The 26,651-nt window shown below is 44.2% G+C and overlaps 1 protein-coding gene across 1 annotated transcript in view; it reads left to right on the forward strand.

The window, feature by feature from the left end:
- The first annotated feature begins 10,735 nt into the window (after nucleotides 1-10,735).
- Nucleotides 10,736-26,651, forward strand: part of IGLON5 (IgLON family member 5) — a 117,832-nt gene continuing 101,916 nt past the window's right edge. The window contains exon 1 of the mRNA XM_089478604.1: nucleotides 10,736-10,912. Coding sequence (XP_089334730.1) covers nucleotides 10,834-10,912 — 79 coding nt within the window. The 5' untranslated portion in view covers nucleotides 10,736-10,833. The remainder of the gene's footprint in view (nucleotides 10,913-26,651) is intronic.

Below are 26,651 nucleotides of genomic sequence, written 5' to 3' on the forward strand. Positions count from 1 at the left end.
GGTGCTATTCAAAGTGGTGGTCCATGGACTGGTGCCAGTCCATTGGCAATAGTCATTGATCCCTGGAGAGTTTCCAGGAAAGAAACAATTGTAGTGAATGTACACAAATATGCAGTGGCATCACTAGGGTTGCTGTCACTCCAGTGTAGTAACTCATGCTGTCACCTCCAAAATGCCTGGTAGCCCCCCCAGCCAGGCCAATGGTCCCTCAGGAGTAGATTGAACAGCTGTGGAAGACAAAGGCTCCAGTCTACTTGCCACTGATGGCTGATAGACCGGGGTGCCTGAATGGAGCATCCGTATCCTAGCCCATTCTGGTCTGGCCACCTTATTCACATCTCCTGAAGGGATCCAGGCACTATTTGACAAAGGGAGCAGCCCCCACTTTTTGCCATGGCATGTTGTCAGCATCTCAGCCAACTTTCTTGCCACCAGTGGGCAGGTGGACCTGAAACTTCAGTCTCTAGGAGTCCCAGTCTACCCATGGAGAGGTGCAACAGTACACACTGTGTTCTAAAAACAGAAAATTACCATAAGCATGTATGGTCCTAGAACAGTGGTTCCCAGCCTGTGGGTCGGGACCCCTTTGGGGGTCGAATGACCCTTTTACAGGGGTCGCCAAAGACAATCAGAAAACACATATTTCCGATGTTAGCAATAAAATAATTGTATGGTTGGGGGTCACCACAACATGAGGAACTGTATTAAAGGGTTGCGGCATTGAGAAGGTTGGGGACCACTGTCCTAGAGAGTCTCAGCATGTGATAGTTGCTATACTCAACAGTGCACACCCCCCCCACATCCATGACAGAAACTATACCCAACAGTGCACACACCCCACATCCACCTAGAAAAGCCCTTGCAGATATGGTGCTGGGCCCTAGCATACTTAAAAGTGAAAGCTGCTGGTCCAGCACACCAGATAACTTAAGAAGCAATGATATATACCACAGCTTGGAAAAGTGTTTCTTTTTTTGTGGGGAAGGGTGAATACAGTTCCCAAATCCCCTAGGAACAAATCCCCTAGGAACTCTAGGAACAGTAATCCTTAAAAAATGTTTATCAGCACTGATCTAATTGTTTTTCAGTGCTCCCTAAATTGAAAGATGCTGTGGGACAAGCCATTGCCCTCCTTCTTGTATTGCAATACCTTTACCATGACGGATGACTTTTTGACTTTGAAAAATTCAAATTTCTCCCTTTCTGCATTTCATCTTCACCTGAATATTGCATTCCACTCAAAAGAGAGCTGCTAGCAGTGAAGAGATGCAGTGCCATTGAGACTGAAGGGCAAAGCTTGACATGGAAATAAAAAGAACTTGCCTGGCTCAGGTCAACTAAAAGCCTTCTGAACTTGAAGAGCTCTCCATCTCCTGATTCTAAACACAGGAACTGGGGAGAAGGAATAGGTAGTTACCACCTGCAGTGTTGTGGGAGGCACTCTTTGCATACTCAAAGGCACAATAAGCTGTGCTTGCAGCCAAGGTTCCCAAACTGGGTCCTGACAGAGGCATCATTTCAGATTTTAGCATGGTTGTCATATCTGCCTTTCCACCTGTGACTTGAGCAGCATTATGATACACAGTGCAGCAGGCAATTGTACACTTCTAAGTGTTTTTGGCCTACAGTTCCCATCAGCTATAACTAGTATAATCAATGTTTAGGGATGATGGCATCTACAGTCCATAAAACCATCCAAGCGTCACTGCTGACCACCCCTGAACTCCAGGCTGCATAGGAGATGGGGCATTGTCTTTTCTTGGATTACAGTTTTCATGAAGCCTGGAGATTCTGGTAACTTTCCCAAGTGTTAAAAAGCATGGAGTTATACTGGATCACCTCTTCCCTGCCATTGGTCATCAATTTTATTTTTCATTTTTGGAGGTCAAATAGAGGGGGAAGGAACCAAAATCAGCCAGATCTAGAGGCTAACTACATGGTAAAGTTGATTTCCCTTTTCTCATTTTTAAAGTCTTCTGTTGAACTGAATTTATATAATAACACAAGGCGACATTTTCTGAGCCACAGCAGGAAAAACAAGTCATTACGGTATTTGTAGGTCATATTCCACTGTGTTTACATTTTTTAAAAGAGCATTTGCTGTGTTGATCCCATCACTGTGGCGTCATGATCAACCAGAGACTCAGGCAGGCATCTGTTCTCGGCAAATGGATTGATGCCTTTTGCTTGCTCACTTAGAACAGAGTCCCATTTAGGCTATAATCCTATGCACACTTATCAGGCAGTAAGCCTTGTTGAAGTCTGAGACTTACCTCTGAGTAATCGTGTGCTGGGAACAGTGCCATAGAAGGTAGATTCAGCATGATTTGGCTAGAAATATAGGGATAGCTTGCCAGGAGGGAGGATCACACAAACACACTTATCATACTACACTGTTACAGAGCTATAGCTTCACTTTATTTGCCATGGGACCATCCTATGAAATCCTGGGATTTGCCGTTTAGAGAAGGACATTTAGTATACACAGCCAGAGAGTTCTTGGGCCTCACTAAACTACAAAGCCCAGAATTTCATAGGCTGATGCCATAGCAGTTGAAGTGGAACATGGTGCTATAACAATATAGTGTGATTAGTGGTCTGAAACACAATAGGCAAAGCATGATCTCTTTCTATTTCCATCCATAGATTAGGAAATCCCTGATCCCTGTACTAAAACGGTGTTTCCATGTCATTGGAGGTGATGAATCTGCTCTGGGTTTCACCCTAAATTTTAAATTAACCATGACAGGTTATGAACTCTAGCCAGAAAAAATGGGTTAAGTACCCCAAATAGTTAGTTCAAAGTGGAGATGAAAACCTGAGAGAGATCCATCGCCTCATTGACATGGCAGCCTCCACCGCTCATTGCTCAAATTATGCGTCATGTTCTGTACAGATGAAATTGTGTGGGCAATTCTTCTTTCTGCCAGGGATTCTTGTGCCCTGTGTCACATGTGTGTCACAAGCAGATGCAGGTGGGTAACTACAGGAGCAGACAAAATCAGGGCAAATGAAGAATTCACCTCTGCAATGCTTTTTTTCCATCCGTCTGCAATTTCTAACATTGCAGAGAGCGAGACATTGACAATCATTCACACCTAGAAGTTTTATATCTGCCATGTTTGCATTCCCTTGGTCACCTTTCCTACGCCTTTTGTCTGGGTGCCTCAACTGTATTTCTAAATGCTCAGCTGAAGTGTTAAGTTACTGCAGTGCTAGAAATTGAGAAACTGGAGGAAAAATTCATCTGGGAGGAGCAGAATTTTTATGGGGAGGTCCTCACTAGGCCTGGTTTCTAGATCTTTTGCCGTCTTGCTCACACTCCTTTGAATATATTCCAATATGTATTCTGTGTTTAAAGATGGAGAGCCAGTGTGGTGACTGCTACTCTCTGGCAAATTTCCAGGAACAAAAGGAACAGTTGTCATAAATGGGCACAAATACGATGCCATTCCCTGGCACATTCAGCAAAAGACTCTGCTAGTCCCTCATATCAGACAACATAAGAAGCACTGCTTTAGAGTACTATGAACCTTGACTGGTAATGGGAGGGGGGTATGCATCTTTGCATTGGGCGGGAAAGAGCTTTGGACTGGTCCTCAAAAGCAAGAAGGTAGCACTTGGTCTGCATCCACCTTTTAAAATCCAAAACTGCAACTTCTTTGAGGGACAAAAGAGCCTCTAAATGGTCCAACCCATGTTGAAATTTGGGGGCAAAGTTATCTTCATGTGAAGTGTCTGGAGGATTCAGTGGCAAGGGTAAGGAACAGCTTCTGCTTTATGGATCAGTGAATCGGCTTTCAGATTTTGGAAGGAGTTGACCAGGATGCTGGGCCTAGATGCAGGGAGCAGAATTTAGCACCATGGAGAGCTTCTGTGCAGCTGAAACTAAGCTGTGGGGCAGACTGACCACTGCTACTTGCCACCACTGCCCAGGGAGATTTCATACTCAATAGGCCTCATGTGGCCCATGGTTCATACAGTCCTTATCTCTACTGTAATGGCTCAACGTCTCTGCTGTGCATGTGTATTTGAGTATCAGTATGTTTTGAGATCAGGGTTCGAATCCCAGCTTGGCCATGGAAACCCATTGAGTGACCTTGGGCAAGTCACACACTCTCAGCTTCAGAGGAAGACGAGGACAAACCATCTGAACACGTCTTGCCAAGAAAATCCTGTGATAGGACCTTCGGGTCAGAAATGACTTGAAGGCGCACAACAACAACAACAACAACAACAAGGCGTATAGGGGAATAGGGTTGTTAAGTTGGTGCTACTACTTAAAGAGCAGCAAGGTATGAAATGGGCCTCACAAATGCTGCAGGTAGATGGGAATCAATGAAGCCGAGAGAAGAGGGAGGGAGGGAGATGGACCCCCCCCCTCTTCTTCCACTCAGTCTCTCTCCTTGGGAATTGCTCATATTAATGATCTTCTCCCTATTCCAGAAGCTGAGTGGTTCGTCACTAATGGTGTAAAGAGGAGCAATTAAACCCCTGGTAATTAGCATCCATCACTGGCTCACCAACATCAGCATTTTATTTGATTCCATTTCCTCCCTGGAAGTGTGATCGCATCCTCAAATGAGCAGGAGCAGGGTTCACTAGGGGGCGCCCTCATTACACCCGTACTTGACCTTCAGGACCTGCGGTGTTGCTCTAGGGGAGAACGGTGATGATGTGCCACACCGCAGGGGAGAGGGAGGCTGCCTCTCCATATGGGAAAGGGGAGGAATTACTCAACGAGGAAAGAGAGGAGGTGCTACTCACCTTGGCTCCGACAGGGGAGGGAACCATAAAGGCCACTAAAAACAATACCGACAACACAACACCTATTGGGTGCCTTCCCCAGGAATGCAGAAGTTTAGCCAGCAAAGGCACAGGGCCATCTGTACAACAGGAGTTGCATGTTAGGAATACCAGACAGAACTGCAGGGCATCTGCACCGGCAGTTGATGGCTGGGGGATTCTCAGCATTGTAGGCCAAGCGAACAAGTCCAGCCAAGCTCTGCCTACACAGGGTAGGAAAAGGGCACACATACTGGTCTTGCTTTCTGGCTGCTGGTGTGGCTCATCCTGGTTAAGCACATCTATGGGAGGAGGTGTTATGAGTCAATTCTCAATAAGAACTTAAATCTGGGGCATGAGAGAAGGTGGGAAGGTGGTATGTTGATGGTCTGGGAAGACTGGAATATTGAGCTTGGATATATCAGTAGAGAGACTGTGCTTAAAATATAGAGCCTCTGTTTGATGATGATGATGATTATTATTATTATTATTGTTATTATTACATTTATTTCTATAGCACTGTAAATGTACATCTCCTGCTCCCCATCGCAAGGGAAAGGATGCATCCTTCCTTATGTGATGTGCTCTCAGGGATGCTTTTCTTACATATTGTTTTGCCTGTTCTGGGGCTAAGTCCCTGGCATTACTGCAAACATGTTAAAGCAAGAAATGGCAATGTGTGGACCTCCAGATGTCAGGGATCTGCATTCCCCACCAGTGGCTATGCAGGCTAGGACTGATGAGAATTGCAGCCCAACATCAACCAGAGAACCATGGTTTTCCCTCTACCCATATTTCCCTCTTCAGGATAGGTAAATGTCTCTTCATCCTAGCTCTTTCACACTACCAGTTACAGTGCTATGATTCCATGCCTTGGCTGCATCTGATGGAAGCCTAGCATTTGCAGAGGCACTAGAGCTTTCTTGTAAAGAGTTCTAAGAACTGAATCAAGCTTTAAATCATGGGATCTCACAGTGCAGAGCCATGGCAATTAATGTGGTATCAAAGGGCTATAACTGTGTAGTGTGAAAGAGGTCAGAGGCCAGTGAGGATGGGGTGAGTACTCACCTACTGAGAGTGGCAGGGTATGGTGGGGAAACACTATTGCTGGCCGTTGGTGTTGTAGTAGGGGTCAGAAACACTGATATTCTTCAAGGTGGCATCCTTCAGAGTTGGCTTACAAACCCCATCGTCTCCAGATAGGCACAGCCAGTGATAGAGATAGACAATGAGATGTGAAGTCCATCACATGTGGAGACTGGCAGTTTAAGAAAGGATGCTTTGTTTGAATAGCCAGTATACATGGGGAAAAGAGAACTTGTTGATGGTGAGAGAAGGGGCAGTTGCTGCAAACTCTGCCCTTCCATAGAAAAGGGGTGAAGAAGCTAAAAGAGGCTTCTATCATTCTTTCTCCTCCTCCTCACTATTGTGATTGCCTGTCAACCTATAGAAACCCCATGAACTTCATAGGGTTTTCTTAGCAAACAATACTCAGAGGTGATTTTGCCAGTTCCTTCCTCTGAAATATAGCCTGCAGCACCTGGTATTCATTGGCAGTCTCCCATCCAAGCACTCCCCAGAGCTGACGCTGCATAGCTTCCAAGATCAGATGGGATCTGGTGCCTTTAAGGTATTTAAAACCATATTTATCCAAGATATTGGAGTAGTATACAACACAAGACCTTTTTTGTTTAAAAAATTATACAGTCCTAAACTACAATACAAACAAAAGGGAATACAGTCATAAAACAATGGAAAAAGCAGTCATACAGAAAAGGACAAACTTGCCAGCTAAAATGCCCGGGGCAAAGAAAGAAGTTTTAACCTGGCACCAAAAGGCTAGTAAAGATTGCTGTAGTAACATTTCAGTGCAAGGGTGAGCTTCAACAAACAAGGCATCATCATAAGAGAGAGTCAGTCTCTTGCTCTTTTGATCTCTCTAAAGGCTGGTAAGTCCCAAATAGAGTAGACCCATAGTGAACTTAATCAACACTTAGGTAAATCCAAATGATTCAACGGCTCTACTCCGGTCCGGACTAACAATATGATTAAGGCCAATATGTGGTAGATGTTTCCTCTCATTCTTACTTCACTGTTGCTCTAAGGCAATGGTCCGCAACCTTTTTGACTTGCAGCACCCTTCTTTCTATGGAGTCCTACTCTATATCTTACAAATTAATGGTGTTTAGGAGTATATATAAGAATAGATTCTTATTCTTTAATTTCATTCAATTTTTATTTCTTTCATTTTCCTGGAGTGGCCACAGAGCAACTGGGAAGTGCATGCAAAGCCCTAAGGGCTCCTTGGAGCCCAGGTTGGGAACCCCTGCTCTATGGCAAGGGTGAGAATCATGGTAGTCTCAAAATCAGTGGTTCTCAACCTTCCTAATGCCATGACCTTTTAATACAGTTCCTCATGTTGTGGACACCCCCCGCCTGAAGATGGATAGAGGAGCGGTGTTTCGGTTCCTAAGGCCATAGGAAAACACATATTTCCGACCCCTGTGAAAGGATTGATTGACCCACAGGTTGAGACCCACTGCTCCAAATGTTGCTGCAAGTCACAGGATTCCTCACCATTTCCTAAGGTAGCTAGGGCTGATGGGACTTGCAATTCAGTAACATTTTGATTCCTGCTCTAAGGGGCAGAACACATATGTGTGTTAATTTCCCTCAAGTTGGCTCTGATTCATGGTGACTTGTGGATGGGACATCTCCAAGGACTCCTGTCCTCCACTGCTCCACTTACATCCTGTCAATTCAGGTCCATGGTCTCCCTGATTGAGTTTATCCATCTTATGTGTGGTCTTCCTCTATTTTTGCTACCTTCTATCTTTCCTTTCATGGATATGGGTTTGTTGTTAACTGCCTTCGAATCAATCCCAACTCATGGCGACCCTTTGGATGACACATCTCCAAGATCCCTTACTCTCCACTGCTCTGCTTACCGACAGAGTCCTGCAAACCCATGCCTGTGACCTCTCTGGTTGAGTCTATCCATCTGGCATGTGGTCTTCCTCTCTTTCTACTGCCCTCCACCCTTCTCAGCATTATTGGCTGGATTATTTCTGCAGTGTGTTTTGGACCGTCGTCTCTGACTAATGAAATGACTATATTGCTTGACACACAAGAAAAGACAGAGACTTTTCTGTAGCAGCAACTTCCATTCTTATTAAGAGGCAGACAATACATTCTGTACTCTTTTGTTGGGTCTTCAGTAAAATGTTAGGTCCAGGTTTTGAGGACCATTGGAAAAGATATTTGAGTAGGCTCCTTTCCTTAGTACTTTCTTGTTGCCTGTCTTTCCCAGCATTGTTGGCTTTTTACTGATCCCCACCTTTTCATGATGTGGCCAAAGTACAACAGCCTCAGTGTGATCATCTTGGCTTTCAGGCTTGATCTACTCTAGAACCCATTTGTATGTCCTTTTGGCTGTCCATAGTACCCTTAGCACTATTCTCCAGCACCACATCTCAAATTAGTTGATATTCTTCCGATCCATTTTCTTCACTGCCTAGCTTGCACATCCATGCATGGATGCAGGCACCCCCTTCTTATACTGACAACAACCCCATGAAGATGGATAAAGCAGAGACAGCGTGAATGGCAAAAGCTTTTGGAGGAACTTAGTGATGATTTGCACCCAGAGCTTCCCAATCCAAGCCCCCTGAACTTCATACTGCTTTTCTGTGTATCTGTGAGGGCCAGGGAAGGCGAGAGAAAGGGAGAGAGTCTGAAGCCCAGGGAGGATGGTGCATTGCTGCAGGGATAGGTCAGCAAAAGACTTGTGGGAATCAAGAGCTCAGAAATGGCCATGGAGCTGAAAGAAATGCAGGCTTGCGATTACCAAGGAAGCTGTGGGGCCTAGCAGGAGCTTGAAGGGGCTTTGGGAAGGAAAAGATTTAGAGGCTGAGCTCAACTCTCACATCTGTTTTCAATCCTGGGAATCTGGTTCCCAGAGCAATGCCAAGAAATACATGGGGCGTGCTTCCTTTCCTTGCGCTCCACCACTTTTTCCCACCGCAGTGCAACCCCTTCCTGTCCATTAGGATGAGTTAAGCTGAACCCACTGTGCGTCAGAGCATGTGCAGAGTGCTTCCCCATGTCCCCATACATACATATATACATTTTATTTGGTCACTGACCAGCAAGATTTTTTAAAAAGGGATACAAAGTACAGTTAAAAGATGCCATAGTAAACTACAAAGTGACACAGAAAGGTTTGTCACACAGGGACCATATGTGCCACTATTCTGTTAAAGTATTAAAGCGTCTACATTGTGCAAAAGCGTGCAGATTTTCACACACAGCCGACAATAACGTGATAAGGGCATATTACCAAAATGGTAAAGAGGGTAGAATGCGTTTTCACACAGATGCATGATAAACTCCACAGTAATATTATATTCATTCTCCTGTGATTGTGCTAATACCTTTGCTGCCTTAGAGAGCATAGTGAGTTTTGCATCTTTGTAGTTCACTACTGCATCTTTTAACTGTATTTTGTATTCCTTTTTAAAAATCTTCATAGAATCATAGAGTTGGAAGAGACCGCAAGGGCCATCCAGTCCAACCCCTGCCATGCAGGAAATCTCAATCAAAACATCTCTGACAGATGGCCATCCAGCTTCTGTTTAAAGACCTCCAAGGAAGGAGACTCCACTACACTCCGAGGGAGTTTGTTCCACTGTTGAAAAGCCCTTACTGTCAGGAAGTTCCTCCTAATGTTGAGTTGGAATCTCTTTTCCTGGAGCTTGCATCCATTGCTCCAGGTCCTAGTCTCTGGAGCAGCAGAAGACAAGCTTGCTCCCCCCTCAATATGACATCCCTTCAAGTATTTAAACAGGGCTATCATATCACCTCTTAACCTTCTCTTTTCCAGTCTAAACATCCCCAGCTCCCTAAGTCGTTCCTCATAGGACACGGTTTCCAAACCCTTCACCATTTTATCCACCCTCCTCTGGATACGCTCCAGTTTCTCCACATCCTTTTTAAATTGTGGTGCCCAGAACTGGACACAATATTCCAGGTGAGGCCTGACCAGAGCAGAATAGAGTGGCACTATTACTTCCCTTGATCTAGACACTATACTTCTATTGATGCAGCGTAAAACTGCATTGGCCTTTTCAGCTGCCGCATCGCACTCTTGGCTCATGTTCAACCTGTGGTCTATTTGGACTCCTAGATCCCTTTCACACCTATAAGTCTCCTTAAGCCATATAAGTCTCCTATATCTATGCATTTCATTTTTCTGCCCTAAGTACCTTATATTTTTCTGTGCTGAATGTGTGTGTGGTTGTGTGTGTGTGTGTGTGTGTGTGTGTGTATATATATATATATATATATATATATATATACTGTGTGTGTATGTATATATATATATATATATATATATATATAAAGAATGAAGTGGTTTTTTTTAAAGTGCTTTGAAAGCAGCCATGGGGAAGAGAAAGGGGAAGCTGGGGAGAGACTTTGGAGGGCACAGAAAGTGAGGAGGGAGAAAAGAAAGGAAGACATTAGATTTTTGTGGGTTAATTTCCCCTCTTTGAAGAATTTTTTTAAATGGGGGGTGTCTAGTTTTTCCTAGCTCTATGGGCTCCTGTGGGTCCCCCCTCCTTCCCTCCCCCCCCCCCAGCACTGCTGCAGTAACAAAGAGCCCCTCATAAATCAGTCCCCCCATTCCAATCTCCCCAGGCCCCTCCCACTTTCCTCTGCCCCCTCCCCATTGGTGCTCCCCCTCCAGCTTCATTTGCATAGCCAGCCTTTTCCCCTCTCCTGATTGGCCCCCCTGGCCCCGCCCCCTTCTCTCTCCCTCCCTCTCTGTGCCCAGCTGTCCGTCAGAATTTTCATCCACGCTCCCCCCTCCCCTCCCTTCCCTGCTGAGCTGCAGCAAGGCTGAGATGCGAGAGCCAGCCTGGACCATCCTCCTCCTCCTCCTCCTCCATCATCACTGCCTCCATCCCGCGATCGCCTCCAGCCGCCGCTGCTGCTGCAGAAGAAGAAGAATTCCTCCTCTTCCCAGTCCCTGAGCATCTCTCCAGAAGCATGAGCTGCTGCTGCTGCTTCTTCGTCTTCTTCCCAGGCACGCTGCTCTGCAGGATGGGGATGCTCTTCCTCTGGCCAGGTAGGGCATGTTGCTGGTGGTGTTGGCAGTGGCACTGGGATTCCGTCCTCATTTTCCAGGACTTGTCCTCCATCCCCACCAGGAGGAATGGCCCCAAGTGTCCTCCATTTCTAAACATTGGCTCAGGAGCATGGGCTTTTTTTTTTCCATTTAGAAGCATGGGTTTTACATTGGAGCATGGCACAGAAGCATGGATGGATTCCATTTCTGTGACGGTTTATTATTATTAGTAGTAGTAGTAGTATTCTGCCAAGTCCTACATATTTTTTTGGAAGGGCCTTGTCCTCCTTTGGGGTGAGGACATCTGCTGGAAGGGGGTTTAGGGGTGTTGTGGGGATGGACTATGCAATGCGCACCTGGCCATGCATCTCTCTCTCTCCTATGTGCCTTGTAGTGGATATCTCTTGCACCACAGGGAGACCCGGCTGTGTGGCGTTGCCACAAAGGTTGCACCGTCACAGCATCGCACCTCTGGGTCGAGGCAGTCGGTTGGGCTCAGTGTGTCACAAATGTACAAAGGCAGCTGTGGTATCCTGGGGTTGTCCTGAGTGATGTATATGTGTGTATTTGTGCGTTTTCCTTCACCCCCCCTTTTTTTTCCTTCACCAACTGATGTGTCTTCTTTTGCTGATGTGTGCCATAGGCATCTAGATGAGATATCGCAATAACCGCATGCCCAGTTTGGCTACCACCTTCCCAATGAAGATCCCCACTGCAGAAATAATCCGGTTTGATGCCACTTGAACTGCCGTGGCTCCAGGCTATGGAAACCTGGGATTTGTAGTTGGCTGTGGTGCCAGAGCTTGGCAACGAATCCCAGAATTATGTAGCATGGAGCCCTGGCAGTTAAAGTGGTGTCAAACTGGATTCTCTGACACCACCACAAACCAGGCTATGAAAGTCTGGGATTTGCAGTGGGTTGTGGCGCCAGAGCTTGACAACAAATCCCAGCATTCCATAGCATGGAGCCATGGCAGTTAAAGTGGTGCCATAGCACATTATTTCAACAGTGCAGATGCACCCTCAGGCTCCTCTGCACTCATTTAGGTGCTTGTTGGATGGCATGGGAAGGCAGGCATACCGGATGGTATGGGAAGATAGGCATACTTTCATGGTTATATATGCATGTGTATTTGTGTGTAGACAACACACAAGTCTTTGCACACTCCATTTGCTCTCCTTTTCCTGCCACAGGGTGTAAATGGGACCTGAGAGCAAGCTATGGAAAGATCTGCAAAGGGTTGTACAGTGGAGAGAAAACACAGGGCACACTGTGCCAGTCGAGAAAGAAACAGGAGGGGATGTGTACATAATATATTGATGGATGGTCATAGAGGAAAAGGCGAAATAAGAGACCATGGGTTTGGGAACGAAAGGTCTGTACGTGTGTTCCTTGCTGGGAGGATGCATTTGTTTGTGTGGCAAATCAACAGAGACTTGTGTGGTGTGTGTCTGTGTGTATGTCTGTTGAGTGAGGGGAGGGAGAGAGAGATGAAACTGGGGAGAGGTGAGGATTTAGATAATCGTGATGGTGATGACAACTGGAATATTTATCAAGACAGAGATGGCCCCAGAGGATACATGGAAGGGACAGGAGGCGAGAGACATACCAAGATGTGTAGGGGGACTGTGGCCCCAATTGTCCCTTTGGGGGAAGCAAGCTTGTAACCCTGTGCCCACACTTACCTGAAAGGAAGCCCTATTGAACTCAGTGGGACTTATTTCTAAGTCAATGCACGCAAGATTCATCTGCTTGGGCTACAGTCCTCTGCTCTCTTTCTTGGCACACTCGCCTCCTTGCCACACTTCCAAAACACCATCCCTTCTTCTCTGGTGTTTATCTCAGGGCAGCAGCGGCCTTGGTCTTGAGGGGTGGAGGGAGGCAGTCAAGGCTAGGGTTGTCACAGGGAGAACCTGTGGGGAGCATGGACACTGGCATGACTTGGTAAAATCAAGAGTGCTGCAGACGCCACCATGGCTATTTTGGTGCAGTTGTTGGCACTGGCTGGGGCTGGCGAGGTTATGGAGGGCTACGGTGTTTCTCCTGGAATGGCTTGGCTCGGTGGAGTTGCTGATGGTGGTGATATGAAGGCTGGCATTTCGAAATGCCAGAGTCGGCCTTATTGAATTAAGCACATCACAAGAACCCTGCTGGAAATGAACAAAGGCCCATCTGGTCTAGTACTAATGTTGTTTCCAGCAGGACATCTTCTGCCTCTCTTCCCCCAGCACCTGGCATTTGAAGGTATATTCCCTCTGATGGGGGAAGTTCCATTTTCTTGTCATTGGGGTGAGCTGCCATCCATGGGTCTATCTTCTCTGAATTTGTCTACACCTTTCTTAAAACCCATCCTACGCTAGCAGGCATCTTCATAACCTGTGGTAGCAAACGCTATATATTAGTTATGCATTTGCTTGTTTGATTAGTTTTTCCTATGCTTTATGGAAGAGGGGAGGCAGGGAGACCAATGAATTCTCTCTCTGTCTTTCCAGATTTACAGATGTCAGTGTGTCAGAAAGCATTGATATTGGTAACATTTTCAAAAGCATCATTTGAATGATCATGTCATACCTTGCCTGAGCCAAGGCTGGTTCTGAAGTCCTGCTATAACTATTGTTCCATGGATGGTATTAAAAGGAGTCTGATTGGCATTCTTAGTGTGAACATCTAAGAGTCATATGGCACCTTAAAGGGAAACAAATGTATTTGCAGCGCCAGCTTTGACATTTACTTTCTCAGATACATCTGACAACACATCTCTTCATCTTTAAGGTGCTCCAGAACGCCTGGTGGTTCCGTTTCGCTGCAGGAAACTAATACAGATACATAAGTAACTGAGTAGGAGCTGTCTTTTCCTGCAAGGCCTATCTCAAGACTTTCTGTCAATCTCTTAACACTTAAATGTGCCAGGGATCAAACCATGCTCTCCTTTTACATGGAGAGCAAGTGTTCTGGCATTGGTCTTCTTTTGAAACGGGCATTCTCATTGGCTGACAGTGTGGCCTTGCCAACCAACCAACCACTTTTGGTGAGGGCTAGAAGTGGTGGTGTCATCAGAACAAGCAGTTTCATTGGCAGCGCTGGGCCCTGGTGAGATTTGACATCCATAGGATTGGCGGCTGTAGGGTAGGACTTGCAGTGGTGAGGTTGAGGTCTGGATGATGGAGATGATAAAAGACAAACCGGGGATACATTCAACCCAGTGCCATCCATGCTGAATGCAGAGGATGCTCCAGTTGCCTGAAACCTGCCCCTTCATAGACCTTGTACCTGAAGCCCTTTTAAGAGGATGGATTGTAGCACAGTGGTAAAGGCTATACTTCCTCAGGTTAAATATTGCGCTTTTCTGGTCACAAACAGTCTGCTGACAGCAAGAGAGAGAACCATTTACAGTGGATAATACTGGGTTATACAATAAATTTTCTGACCTGATACAGGACATTGTTCTGTGCTCCCATAAGTTTGACTAACTAGAAGTGTTGGAAACTGATGTCATCTCATGAATACAAAATCCATCATTATACCATTGAGCTCCTCTTAATAGTGCTGCTGTTAAGATGTTGGTGCTGCTGTTGTAATGGCAGTAGTTATAAAATAATTATGATCCTGATTCTGATGATCATGGCCATAATGATATATAGCATATATTCCACATATGTAGTAAGCAAGCTGTCCAAACACCTACCTTGAGCAGGAACTAGGGCTCAGATTTTGACGTAGGCTTGGTGTGGCTGGCAAGACCCATCAACACAGTAGCAGAGGTGTTGGAAACCAGCATGTGTGGCAGCATCCTAACTGGCTTGGACCAGAGAAGTATACCTCTCTGGACAAATGTTAGGAGCCCGTACCCAATGTTGACTTGACAATACTGGTGACAGTCCCCTAGAAATGAGATGGGACTAAGTTTGAAATTTCTTTCAAGGGTTCAGATAAGATAAGGAAAAGCCCTGTGGCTGAAACCAAAGCTTTACTTCACCATGGAGATTATCACATGTGTATTTTCGCCCATTCCGGACATGGGATGGGTATGGTTTTGAATGCTTGAATTGGATCTTATTGCACACCTTTTTGCCCAACTCAACCACATCATGTACCTGATCTGGACTCCTGGCATAATTTCTGAACCTATGATACTTTCCCATCCTTCGAAAATTATGCAAGGAGTCTGGATCGAGTATGCGATGTGGCTGAGTTGGGCAAAAAGGCATGTGATAAGATCTCTTTTCATGCTTCGAAGGCCATGCCCAACTGTGCCCAGATTAGGCAAAAGTACACATGCGATAATCTCCCTAGCATTCAGTTTCCAACAGAGGATGGCTTGACACACTGTAGGAACAAATAAGTGAGGCCTGAAGGGGACTTACTCTGTTGCTTTTCCTCAGCAGCTAGCATTGAGAGGTATGCTAATAATAATAATAATAATAATAATAATAATAATAATAATAATAATAATAATTTTTTATTTATTTATTTATAGCCCACCCAATCACTGGGAATCCAGGAGGGTTACAACAGTAAAAATACATTACGATAAAATGCTAGATGTTTCCTTTCCAACCCCCTCCCCAATCAATGCTTTGATTAAACATAGAGGCTCCAGTTAGCTAACATGGATAGCGGGTCATAGAATCACAATCTTGGAGGGTATGTTGGAGGCCATCTAATCCATTTCCTTGCCAGGAAAGCCAGAGCCAGATTATCTCCAGAAGACAACTACTTAATCTCTATGTGAAGAACTCAAGTGAAGGACATACACCCATCCAGTAAATGGTTTCCAAGACATTTTTTCTAATATTCTACCAAAATCTTCCTTCTTTAACATAAGACGATTCAATCTAGTTCTTCTCTGTGGGACAGCAGAGAACTGTCTTTGCTCTCTTCTGCGTCATAACTCTGCAGGACTTTGCAGACTACTCGGATCTCATCCTTTTGTCTCTCTCTTCTCCAGGCTGGGAAGCTGGCCCAAATGAAAGAATTTTTTCCCCTTATGGCATTGACTCATAAGAAAAGCAGTTCAGATAATCAACCTCACATTTATCCAACTGCCTTAATTCCCTAAAGTCAGCTGGGAGGCTCAACCCTAAATTTATCTAACTTCCTTCAGCTTCTTCTAAAATCATGGTTCCAGGAAGACACTTTCCCCCACCTCCTTGAATTTCACAGCTCAAATGGCTAGGAACCTCTTCTTGTTCTCCAGTCTAGATTTGTTCATGTTCAATTTGTAGCTGTCTATTCCAATGGCATGTACTACCCGCTACGCTGCACCCTTTCCATAACACGAACGCTAACATGTACCGTACTGTAACTGTACCAAGCACTCTAATGCTGGAGATTGCCTTGGTAGCAATGATGGGGCATAACAGTGATGCCAAGCCACTGGCATTGTTAGCACCAATATGGTTTGTTAATGGCAGGACGGCTGTCTCTGTGTTATTGGCTGTATTTGTTTTCTTACATTTAGCAGCCTGAACATTGGATAAATGGCAAACATCTGAGCAATGAGATCAACAGTGCTCATTAGGGATTCTGTGCTATCGATGCTATCCATTAGACTTGTCCTCTTTTGATTTCAAAAATTCTGGTCACTGGGTAAAGCCAGCGAGTGGATTTTAGTGAACGCTGGCAGAAGAAGAGTAAACAGCAAAAATGCTATCCCCGCTCCCCAACAACTGTTATGGGCAAAATCAAAGGGGCTGAGTCTATGGATGGGGAAATTTGTTCGTTTTGGTCTTCCCTGCATTTGAATTTTTTAAAACATCAAGTTTTTCCCCCCCTCCTCAATATAAAGCCATTTGCAAATTCTAGTAAATGCTTCAGAAATGAAAGTCTTTCCATTTGCACTGGCCAAATTAAACAGAGATCGCTATTCCCAGCATACCGAAGATAGTGTTTGTGCCTGCCTGCCATATAATTGTTGAAGATGAGGAGCCTCTCAGAAGGAAAGAAGTGGCAACCCTAATTCAGCTCAAACCTGGTTAAGATATGCAAGGATGCAAAGCCAGACTTCAAACACTTTCACCGTTTTGGGCCTGGAAGAATGAATTTACCAGTTTCTGTTTCTTCCACTGCAGGTTCTTTTCATCTCACCAGGGACATAGCTAGGATTTTAGGAAGGGGGGGGGGGTTTCCAGACTAAGTGCCACCATTATAATGGGGCTTGGGTGCAGCGGCGCAGCAGCACACACCATTCATTTTTCTAATGGAAGGGGGGGGGGGTCCGGACCCCAAGACCCCCCCCCCCCCTTGGCTACGTCCCTGATCTCACATTATTTTCATGCCCAAGATGAAGAGGTTTGCAAATTCTGGCAAGTTCTGATCATAAATGAACTGAAATAAAACTCCTAACCAGCTCCGATTATGACCAGGACTGTGCAGAGTCATGGTGGACGTTTGGCAAATAGGTCCCATCCCCCTTTTCAGATGCCCCAGTCCCCCAGAATACCCCAAAGCCACATTTTTGTTAAAAATCACAGCCAGATGATCCAATTCTCTGCAAAAACACAGAACCAAATGAAGCAATTTGGCTTAATGGGCCTCCTCTGACCTTTACCTTTTCAAATGAAAAACAACTTAAATTGAAAGATACTGGCCATTCTAGGGTTATGAAGAATGCAGTTGGTGTGACCCCATGGATGGGTGGATGCATACCTTCCAGCTCTCCCAGTTTGTCAGAAACAGTCCCAGCGATTGGCTGCTTTTTAAATGTCCTAGTTTCCCCTCTTCTCCTCCCCTTTCCCCCCTTGTGCTCAGCTTACCTCAGTTGCTGCAAACTGAAATCAAAGTGCAAAAGTAGTTTGCACTCAACTCATCGGAGGGGAGGGGAGAACAGTGGATGGGATCTTGCCTTTCCCAGTAGACTCAGGCAAAAATCAATGTGGTACAAGGCCTCATAGCTTGTGCAGGGATGTAGCCAATGGGGGGGGGTGTGTCTTGGTGTCTGGACCCCCCCCCCCGTTAGATAAAATGAATGGTGTGTGCTGCTGCGCCGCTCCACCCAAGCCCCATTATAATAGTGGCACTTAGTATGGACCCCCCATTCCCCAAATCCTGGCTACGTCCCTGGCTTGTGTATTCATCCTCATTAATACATTGCCAAATTCACCACACTCTGATGATGCTTTGCCATGTGTGTCCTGGTTTTTGTCAATAAAATGCTGACAACAAAGTGTGTGAGGGAGGGGGGGTGAGAAAACTGGCCCCCATCTCTGCTGCATTTGCCCACCTTTGCATTAATAGCCTGGCCCTCCATAAATCTGTCTAATCCTGTTTTAATACCATTGGTGCTTTGGAGACCATCACCACATCTCGAGGAATGCAATTCTGTAGTTTAACTATGCTTCCCTCCCTCTCCTCATCTAGCAATAAAACACTCAGGTTTCTGGCTGCTATCACTGTTTGACTCAGCTTTTCAGACACCATGGGAGGGAGAGAAATGGGTTCAGGTATGGACGCCTGTACCTCTGCAGTGATGACAGATGCAAAAATAAAAAAGCAAACGGAGAAAACCCTCAGTCATTTCTCAATCTGCCTTGACCATTTTCCCCCACTCCTTTGTTATCTAACACAGTACTACATCAGCTGTTTGTTGCCAGAGACCAATAGGTCCTTTTCTCCAGTGTGCCAGGGACCAGCACTGTATTTATTATGCCCACTAGCAGACTCTTCATTTTTGCCATAGGGTCCTTTCATACTACATAAATATATGACTAAGATTCCAGTTTAAAAATCCTATGAAATCCAGTTGGGGGGAGGTTAGTATGAGGAGGCAGTACAGTAGTCAGTTAAAGAATGCTAAGTATCCCTCCTTAAACTGCAAATACTAAGATTTCATAGGATGGAACCATGGCAGTTAAAGTAGAAACAGTGCTATAATTGTGTGATGTTAAAGGGCCTTTGGAAGCATCCTCCATGCCAGCAGCCAGTGGCTAACAGATTGGTCCTTGGACCACCACTTTGAGTAGCATTAATCTAACTGTCAAACCTTCTCCGTTGCTGGCCTTCTGCCCCTGATGCATTTAAAGTTGGAATGGAATTTTGTTCAGGACGTGTGTATGTATGTGTATACATTATTTCCATTCTGAATATAGCGCAATTTGCAGATTTGGGGGCACTCATATATATATATATATATATAATCAGTTGATAAATTGTGAATCAGAAAGGTCTCATCCATCTGTACTAGCTCTATATTTCAGTTCTCCTGGGGATGAAGGAGATCTGCAGTGACAATGTTGTCGTGAAGATAACCTTCACAGACGCCATTGCCAAAGAACCACAGCATACTCTTTCAGTATTTGACAATTGAAAACTGGGGCGCATGTGGCCAGGTAACAACATCAAAGTGTGATCAAGATGGCAAAAGTTGTGAATGAGCAAAATTACACAAGCTAGGAGAGGCTGCAGCAGTTTGCTTTTGCCTGACTCTACATCCCCTCCTCTCTATCGACTGATGAGTTGAATGCCAGCTTCTTCACACTTTGGACTTGAAGAAAATTGAGGACAAAGGGAGAAAGTGGGATGAGGAGAGGAAAAGAATAGGAGATTTTAAAAGCAGGTGAAAAAATAGATTACAGGTGATTCACCGTTGAAGGGTATGCCATAGCACAGCCTGGCAGACCATGCAGATCATAGAGCAGAAGACACTGGGAGTATCTTAGGCAAAGCACTTGCATTTTGCCATGCGTACAATGGTGTATTTAATTTACATAAATATTTGTATGCCATCTTTTGGACTACTCCTGGATTGAAAAACTGGGGGTTTTCTTTTAATGTTACACAGTGCAGAGGTACTGCTGGCATGTCTAAAATACAATTTTAGGGAGTTCATGTTTTACCAAAAAGAGGAAGGGTCTGGAGATTGAAGGTTCGAGGGCTGCACTTTGGCCACTCCAATGTAGAATGCAAACAATAAAATAATATTCCCATGCTCCAGGTGCTACCAAGAAGGTCCTATCTCACGCCTTGGCTAGCCACTTTTGTGTCAGAAGAAGTAGTCCTTCAGAAAACGCTCTGTTGGAATTGATCTCAGCAACTGGGTTCCTTAAAGCGAATGGCTAGGCATCACAGTTTGAACATGAAACACCAAATGAAACTGCTACACAGCTTCTGTTTATTCAAACATTTCAACTTTACTACACCACCACCATCAACATAAACCTGGCAAGTAGCCCAGAAGTAAAAATACTGGCTGGGATGTTTTTCCCCCCCTCTCTTGGTTGGTTGGCAAGCTTAGTATTGATTTGATGATATTGTAGGAACAAGAAAGTGTTTGATTTATGTTGAGTTGGTATCATCTACAAATTTAAAATTCTGTTCCAAGAGACTCTGGGACTCTTTGAAACCTTATCTAGAGGTTCCTTAGTTGGAAGATCAGCAGACAAATGTCCGTAAAAGACTTCCTTCTTTCCAATCATGATGTCTTCCTTCATTGTTCAACAGCAAAGCACTGTTATTCCACTTTAACTGTGGAATAATGGAGTTTGTAGTTTGGTGAGGCCCTGGAGCATTCTGGCTGCGAATTCTAAATGCCCTTCCTAGAAATGGTTAGTCAGCCTATAGTTTTGGGCTTGCATGGTCCTTTGGGAGGTGCTTTCTTCCTTCATTGCTGCCACTCAGTGGTTAACAGAAAGGGTTGTTATTTGCTCCTGCTCTGAGTCTCTTGTAATGTTGTAGTGTGGTAGTAGTAGCTTTGCTTTAGATTTGGTTGGAGTGAATGAACAAGCAGAGACACTATGCAGAATTTATAGCTTTTTGTAGGTTTTTTTGGACTATGTGGCCATGTTCTAGAAGAGTTTCTTCCTGACGTTTCGCCAGCATCTGTGGCTATGGGCATCTTCAGAATTTTTCTGCCGCTCAGATCTATAAATCCCGTATCTAGCTGAAGCCAAACATTTTAAATAGGGAATGATGCTTGAGACAGAGCAGAATGCTGAATTGCGTTGTTGCTGTTGTTGTTCTTTGCGCCTGTACCGTTGTGTCAATCCTGGGAGCAGTTCATGCCGTTTTCATTTGACTAGCTTAGGCCTTGGGCTGTCGCAATATCCTGCCACCAAGAAACAGTTAAAGATTCAAGTATGCAGATTCAAAAGCCCCTGGCTGGGATAAAAGCAACAGACAGGTTTTTCTGTTCATCAGCACAATTTGGAGCACTGACTAGAACAAGCGTTCCTTCTTGCAATTAATGGGATTTTCATCTGCTCATTTTTAGACTAAACTGGTTGTCCTTTGCACGATGCTTCGTAAAAATCCACTGTGTAGCACAGGGTGGGCATTGTAGTGAGATTAGAACTGGAAGGTAATGTTTTAAAAACCAATGCTAGTGTTACTCGGCGCTTTTCTGAGAAAGGAGGAGCAACAGCCTTATTTTTGAATAGCAAAACGGCAAGCCTCCCAAGTGTTACTTTTTAAGTACAGTGGGTAAGACCCAGTGTGGTATAGTAGTTTGATCATTTGGACTCTGGGAAATGAGGATTTGAATTTCCACTAGGCCTTGGAAACCCAATGGGTCACCATGGGCAAGTGTACTTTCTCAGCCCCAGAGGAAGGCAATGGAAACCCCCTCTGACAAATCTTGTGAAGAAAACCCCAGGATACGTTCTCCTTAGGGTAATCGGAAGACAGACACAACTTGAAGGTACACAACAACAACAAGCACAATCTGTGCTGCTGTTCCACACTATTCTTAAACACTTATCTGAGTTAGATAATAGGGGTTCTGTTCTAACATGAAAATTAAAGATCCTTGTGCTGCTTTATATATGAAGAGAATGGCCTTTCTCTGATGACAAGCAAAATATATACTCAACTATAGGTTGACCTCATGTATAAGTCGAGGGCAGGTTTAGGGGCCAAAATTATGGATTTTGATATGACCCATGGATAATAAGTCAAGGGTAAAACTTAAGGGCATGTAACCAAGGATCTAAATGATGAAGCAAAGGGAAACAATGCCAAAGAACTTACAAAATCCTGGCAGGCATAACTTGGTGCTCATTTTAAAGGCTGGATGGATAAGAGAATAGAGGGAGGTCAGTGCTTCCAGGACAAATGACACTCTTTCCTTTCACCAGGGGATGATTCCCTTTTTTAAACAATGAGGGTTAATGTACAGTATCTACATTGACCCATGGATAAGTTGATGCAGGCTTTTATGGTCAATACAGTAATCTAAGATGCCTGAGAGATAGATGCTAACACGTCTTTGAGTGCCTGGATCAGGGTGGGGATGCTGTAGAGCTTGGAGACAATTTTGGCTTCCCAAGAATCCCAGAGGCCCACACTGTGATGCTGCAACTGCCATTTTGAGTGTCCAGAAGTGATGTTTTATCACTTCCAGTTACTTCTACTTTTTGCCATTTTGGTGGTAGTACCTGAATACTAAATCTGTCACTGGAATCTGGACCAGTGTAGTTTTTTTTTTTGTCTGGAAACATTGGGAGACAAAGGCCCCATGTAGCTGCTGGCCCCACAATTCTTACTCCTGTCTAGAGCATCCTGTTAGTGGAACAGTACAAATACTATAAGATCTATGGAGACACATACTCACCAACTGTCCTGATTTGGCAGGGGCTGTCCCAATTAATCTGGTGTTGCTACACTTTTTTTCCATCTGCTTTTCAAATGTCCTGGTTAATGTTGCCTTCTCCCACTTCCCCCCTTTGTCCTCAGCTTACTTCAGATGCTGCAAACTGAGTTCAAAGGGCAAAAGTAGTTTGCATTCAGTTAAGTGAGAAGTGGGGAGAGGAGAGGATGGAGTCTTGCACAGGGAAGTTCTTCCTCATTAATACGTTTTGCCATCTTGAACACACTCTGAAGTTACTTGCCTTTATGTGCCCCAGTCTGTGGCATGCTAGAGAGTATGGAGAAGCCCACAATCAAGACATGAATGCAGCAATGCTCTTCTGGCATTCAGTGGCATCATCTTCTGTTATTCTGCATAACAGAGTTTGAAAGGAAATTACTTTTTGTACTGTAACTTTCCAAATCCTCCAGCCAGCTGGCCATGCTAGTTACAAGTAACAAGTCAGTCATTACAAATGTATTGCACATTTATGCATACAATTAGCTAATGTCTTATAACTATTTTCTCCAATAACTAAGACAAATTAACAATTGTAACTTAAAGTTGCTCCTCTTTTCTGTAATTGTTATGTTACAGTAGTTACGCCAGTGCAGCCTCACTAAACTGGTATTGTATGAGTCAGTTGCTGGAATGAGGTTTACACTACAGTTTCACGCTCAGTTGTGGATGTTGAATTGATGGCAAAGTAGAACGAAGGAGTGTGTTTTTACCATGCAACTGTCAGATTATTCTGTAAAACAAACTTTAAGTGTAACTATGGGCCTGAACAGACAGGCCAAAATAAAGCTGCTTCGGGTCACTTTGGAGGTATGCTGTTTAAATGATGCATGCATCCTAAGAGTCCAGAAGCCGCGCCAAAGCCATGCTCCAGCCCTAAGGACTGTAGCACAGTTTTGGCACAGCTTCTGGCCTCTTAAGATGCTTTGTGCCATTTAAACAGCATACCTCCAAAGTGTCCCAAAGAAGCTTTAATTTGGCCTGTCTGTTTGGGCCCAAAGTTACATGTTACTTTTGAGAAACAGTGAGTTACATTTTAGAAAAGCTTACTGTTTGACATTAATGCTTTCGAGAAAGACTGAAGTTTTATTTTTATTTTTTAAAAAAGTAGTAACTGTAAGAGTAACTAAGTAGTGCAGCTTGGAACTATAACTGTGACTAATTGTGTTTCATAAAGAACTGTAGAAGCATAGATGCTTCTGAAAAGCAGGCTCTGCTTCTGCTTGCCACCACGCATGGCCAGCCTTCTCTCTTTCTCTCTCTCCTTTTTGACACCGCAGGGATTTCAGAACGAATCTGTGAAATGGCTTTGGCAGGGAGAGGGTTCGGGCGAGAACCTGCCTGATTTTCAGAGAGAAAGCAAAATCCCACTGGATGTACCCAGGCCTTTGGGTGCGCCTGGAGTACGTGGCTGGATCCTGGCCATGCCTGCCCTTGTGAGCTTCATTCCTGGTGTTGTTATAGTTACGGTCGAAATGGCTTGGCTGTGTAAGGATGTTACCGAAGCTGTGTTTTGGATTTCCCAGAAACTTTCATCTAAGTTCAAAGTAAACATGTCTTTATTCCCTTTGCGCTGCTCTGTAGTTCTGGACATGCTGACAACGCCAAATTATGAATGCTTTTGGTGTGCGGATGTGTGAGTTTTAATAAATAGTGTGGAACCATTATTCATGCAAGCAAATGGAACTTCTGCAATAAAATAGCACCAATGTATTTGCTCAGAATTCTAGCCATTTCACGTATTCTGTATCACTGACCTTTCTTCCTCCATTTTGGGAGATGGTGGGATATTGATTAATCCATTAATCCATTGGTTGATTTTTCCCATTCTTCTCCCGTCTTGGTTTCTTCTGGAAAACAACGACGTTGTTGTTATTGTTGTTTGTTTGTTGTTGTTGCTGCATTTATTTTCCACCTTTTCTCTAATCTGAGGCTCAAGGTGGTTTACAACAGTTAAAAGAAGCACAGCTAAAAAAAATGTATCAAATGCAAAAGTTAAACATTGATTTAACTATCCATACAATTAAAACTAGTAAACAAACATATTAACTTTACAATGGCTTTAGACCTGTATCAGTTCACACATCACATTGAAGATTTAGAGCCAAGGCCACAATTTGTAATTTTTGTATTCCATCACACTCTGGTCCTAACTCTACAACCATGCAACTATGCTTAAGTGCCTGTGGCCTCTATGTTCTCTTTCATCAATGCATCTGAACAAGTAGATTCTGTGAAAGCTCATGCAAAATAGAATAACAGAATCACAGAGTCTTAGGACTTTATCACATAGGGTTTATCCTGTGCAGAAATGGGATTTAAAATGGGACAATCCCACAAAAGTGGGATCGTTTCCATACAACATCAGGCATTAATGTGCACAGAAAGTGGACAAATCCCACAAAGTGGGATCCTTTTCACACAATGTTGAGGGCATTAACCCATGGAGAAAAGGGACAAAATCACCTACTTTTTACTTTCGGGATCGTCCCAAAAGTAAAAAGCAGCCAATTTTGTCCACTTTCTCTGCAAGTTATTTTCGCATTAATGCTCAATGCCCCCCAATGTGTCTGAAAACACTCCTGTTTTTGCAGGGTTTCTCTGGGATTTAAATCCTATTTCTGCATGGGATTTAGTTACTTAACCTCCCATGTGATAAACTCCTCCGAGGTGGAAGGGACATCATTTAGTCCAACTCCCAGCAATGCAGCAATACTAAACTGAAACATTCTTGAAAGATGTCCATCCAACCTCTGTTTAAAGATCTTCAAAGAAAGAGGGTCTGTTGCCCTCTGAGGCAATCAATTCCACTGTCCACTCTTATTAATATTTAGTTCTTCCTAATATTTAGGTGGAATCTCTTTTATAATTTGTATCCATTGGTCTATGCTCTGCTCTCTGGAGCAGCAGAAAACAGGCTTCCATCTTCTCTATGTGATATCCCTTCAGATAGTTAAAGATATTTCATCTTTAGACCTCTTGGACTTTTCTCCATTCCTTCAGTCATCCCTCATAAGGCTTGGTTTCCAAACCTTTGACCATCTTGGCCACCCTTCTTTGGACATGTTCCAGCTTGTCAGTATCCTTGAACCATGGTGCCCAGAAATGGACACAATATTCCAAGTGACCAAAGAAGAATAGAAATAGAATACAACTAGGAAGATTTTTCTTCTTCTTTCCATCCCTTTTAGGCTGGAGATGTTTTAATAGTAGTAGATCCAGTTTGGGTGGGATGGGGAGCTGCAGCCTGCAGTGGATCTGGGGATGGGAAGTCTCCCCCCACCCATAACTATCCACCCGCACTAGTTTTACAGGGTCACCTTGCTCCATAGTGCATCTTGCTATGTCACAGCATAATCTCCATCTTGAGATCAGGTCACTACTGGAGTGGCATAGCCAAGGAGGTAGTTGCTGGGGAGCAGGGGACAAAATGAAGGTATTGCAGAGAATGAGATATTGAAAATCATTAACACTGAGTACTCTTATCTTTTCTATGCTCGCATTCCTTTGCTCACTTTGACTGCTCCTTCTTTTGGAATGCTAAACTGTATTTCTAAATGTTCAGCTGAGGTTTCTAGCTACTGCAATGCATGGGTTCTGGGGACCGAAGGGATATTTCAAGCGGAGTACAATTCTTACTTGGAAGGGAGACTATACATTCATTTTATAAATCCCCCCATCATTATTTGCTTGGATATAGAATTAGATTACAATTATAGAGAATTGTAAAAAGGGGGGATTGTTTAATTGCTAAAAATGTGACTTGAAAAGGTTCTCAAGTTTGCTCAATTTTCGGGGGGGGGGGGTGTCTCCATTCCCCAAATCCCAAACCTATCCAATGTGTTGGAAACGTTTTTTGGGGAGTGTCTGGCAAAGCCTCACAGAGTGTGCACATGGCGCCCAAGCCGACAGTGGAGTATAGCAAGCTGTCAATCACAGGTTGTCAATCTATCATCAGAGTTGCTCACAGGAAACCTTCAAAGAACACGACTAGCCAGACCAAGATGTATAAACCTCAAAAGAAAACATTTGACCCTCCTTTAATTCTCTTTGTTTCAGACAGCTCTTTTACTTTCCTAGATATGCTCCTTGGGTTTAGATGTGGCAATAAAGAAGCTGGATAAGCAGCGTATGAATCGCAAGCAGTCAATAAAGGCCAC

Source organism: Sceloporus occidentalis, unplaced genomic scaffold (genome assembly GCF_023333645.1).
Source record: "Sceloporus occidentalis isolate IW3139 unplaced genomic scaffold, rSceOcc1.0.p SCAF_13, whole genome shotgun sequence".
In the NCBI taxonomy this organism is placed as follows: domain Eukaryota; kingdom Metazoa; phylum Chordata; class Lepidosauria; order Squamata; family Phrynosomatidae; genus Sceloporus; species Sceloporus occidentalis.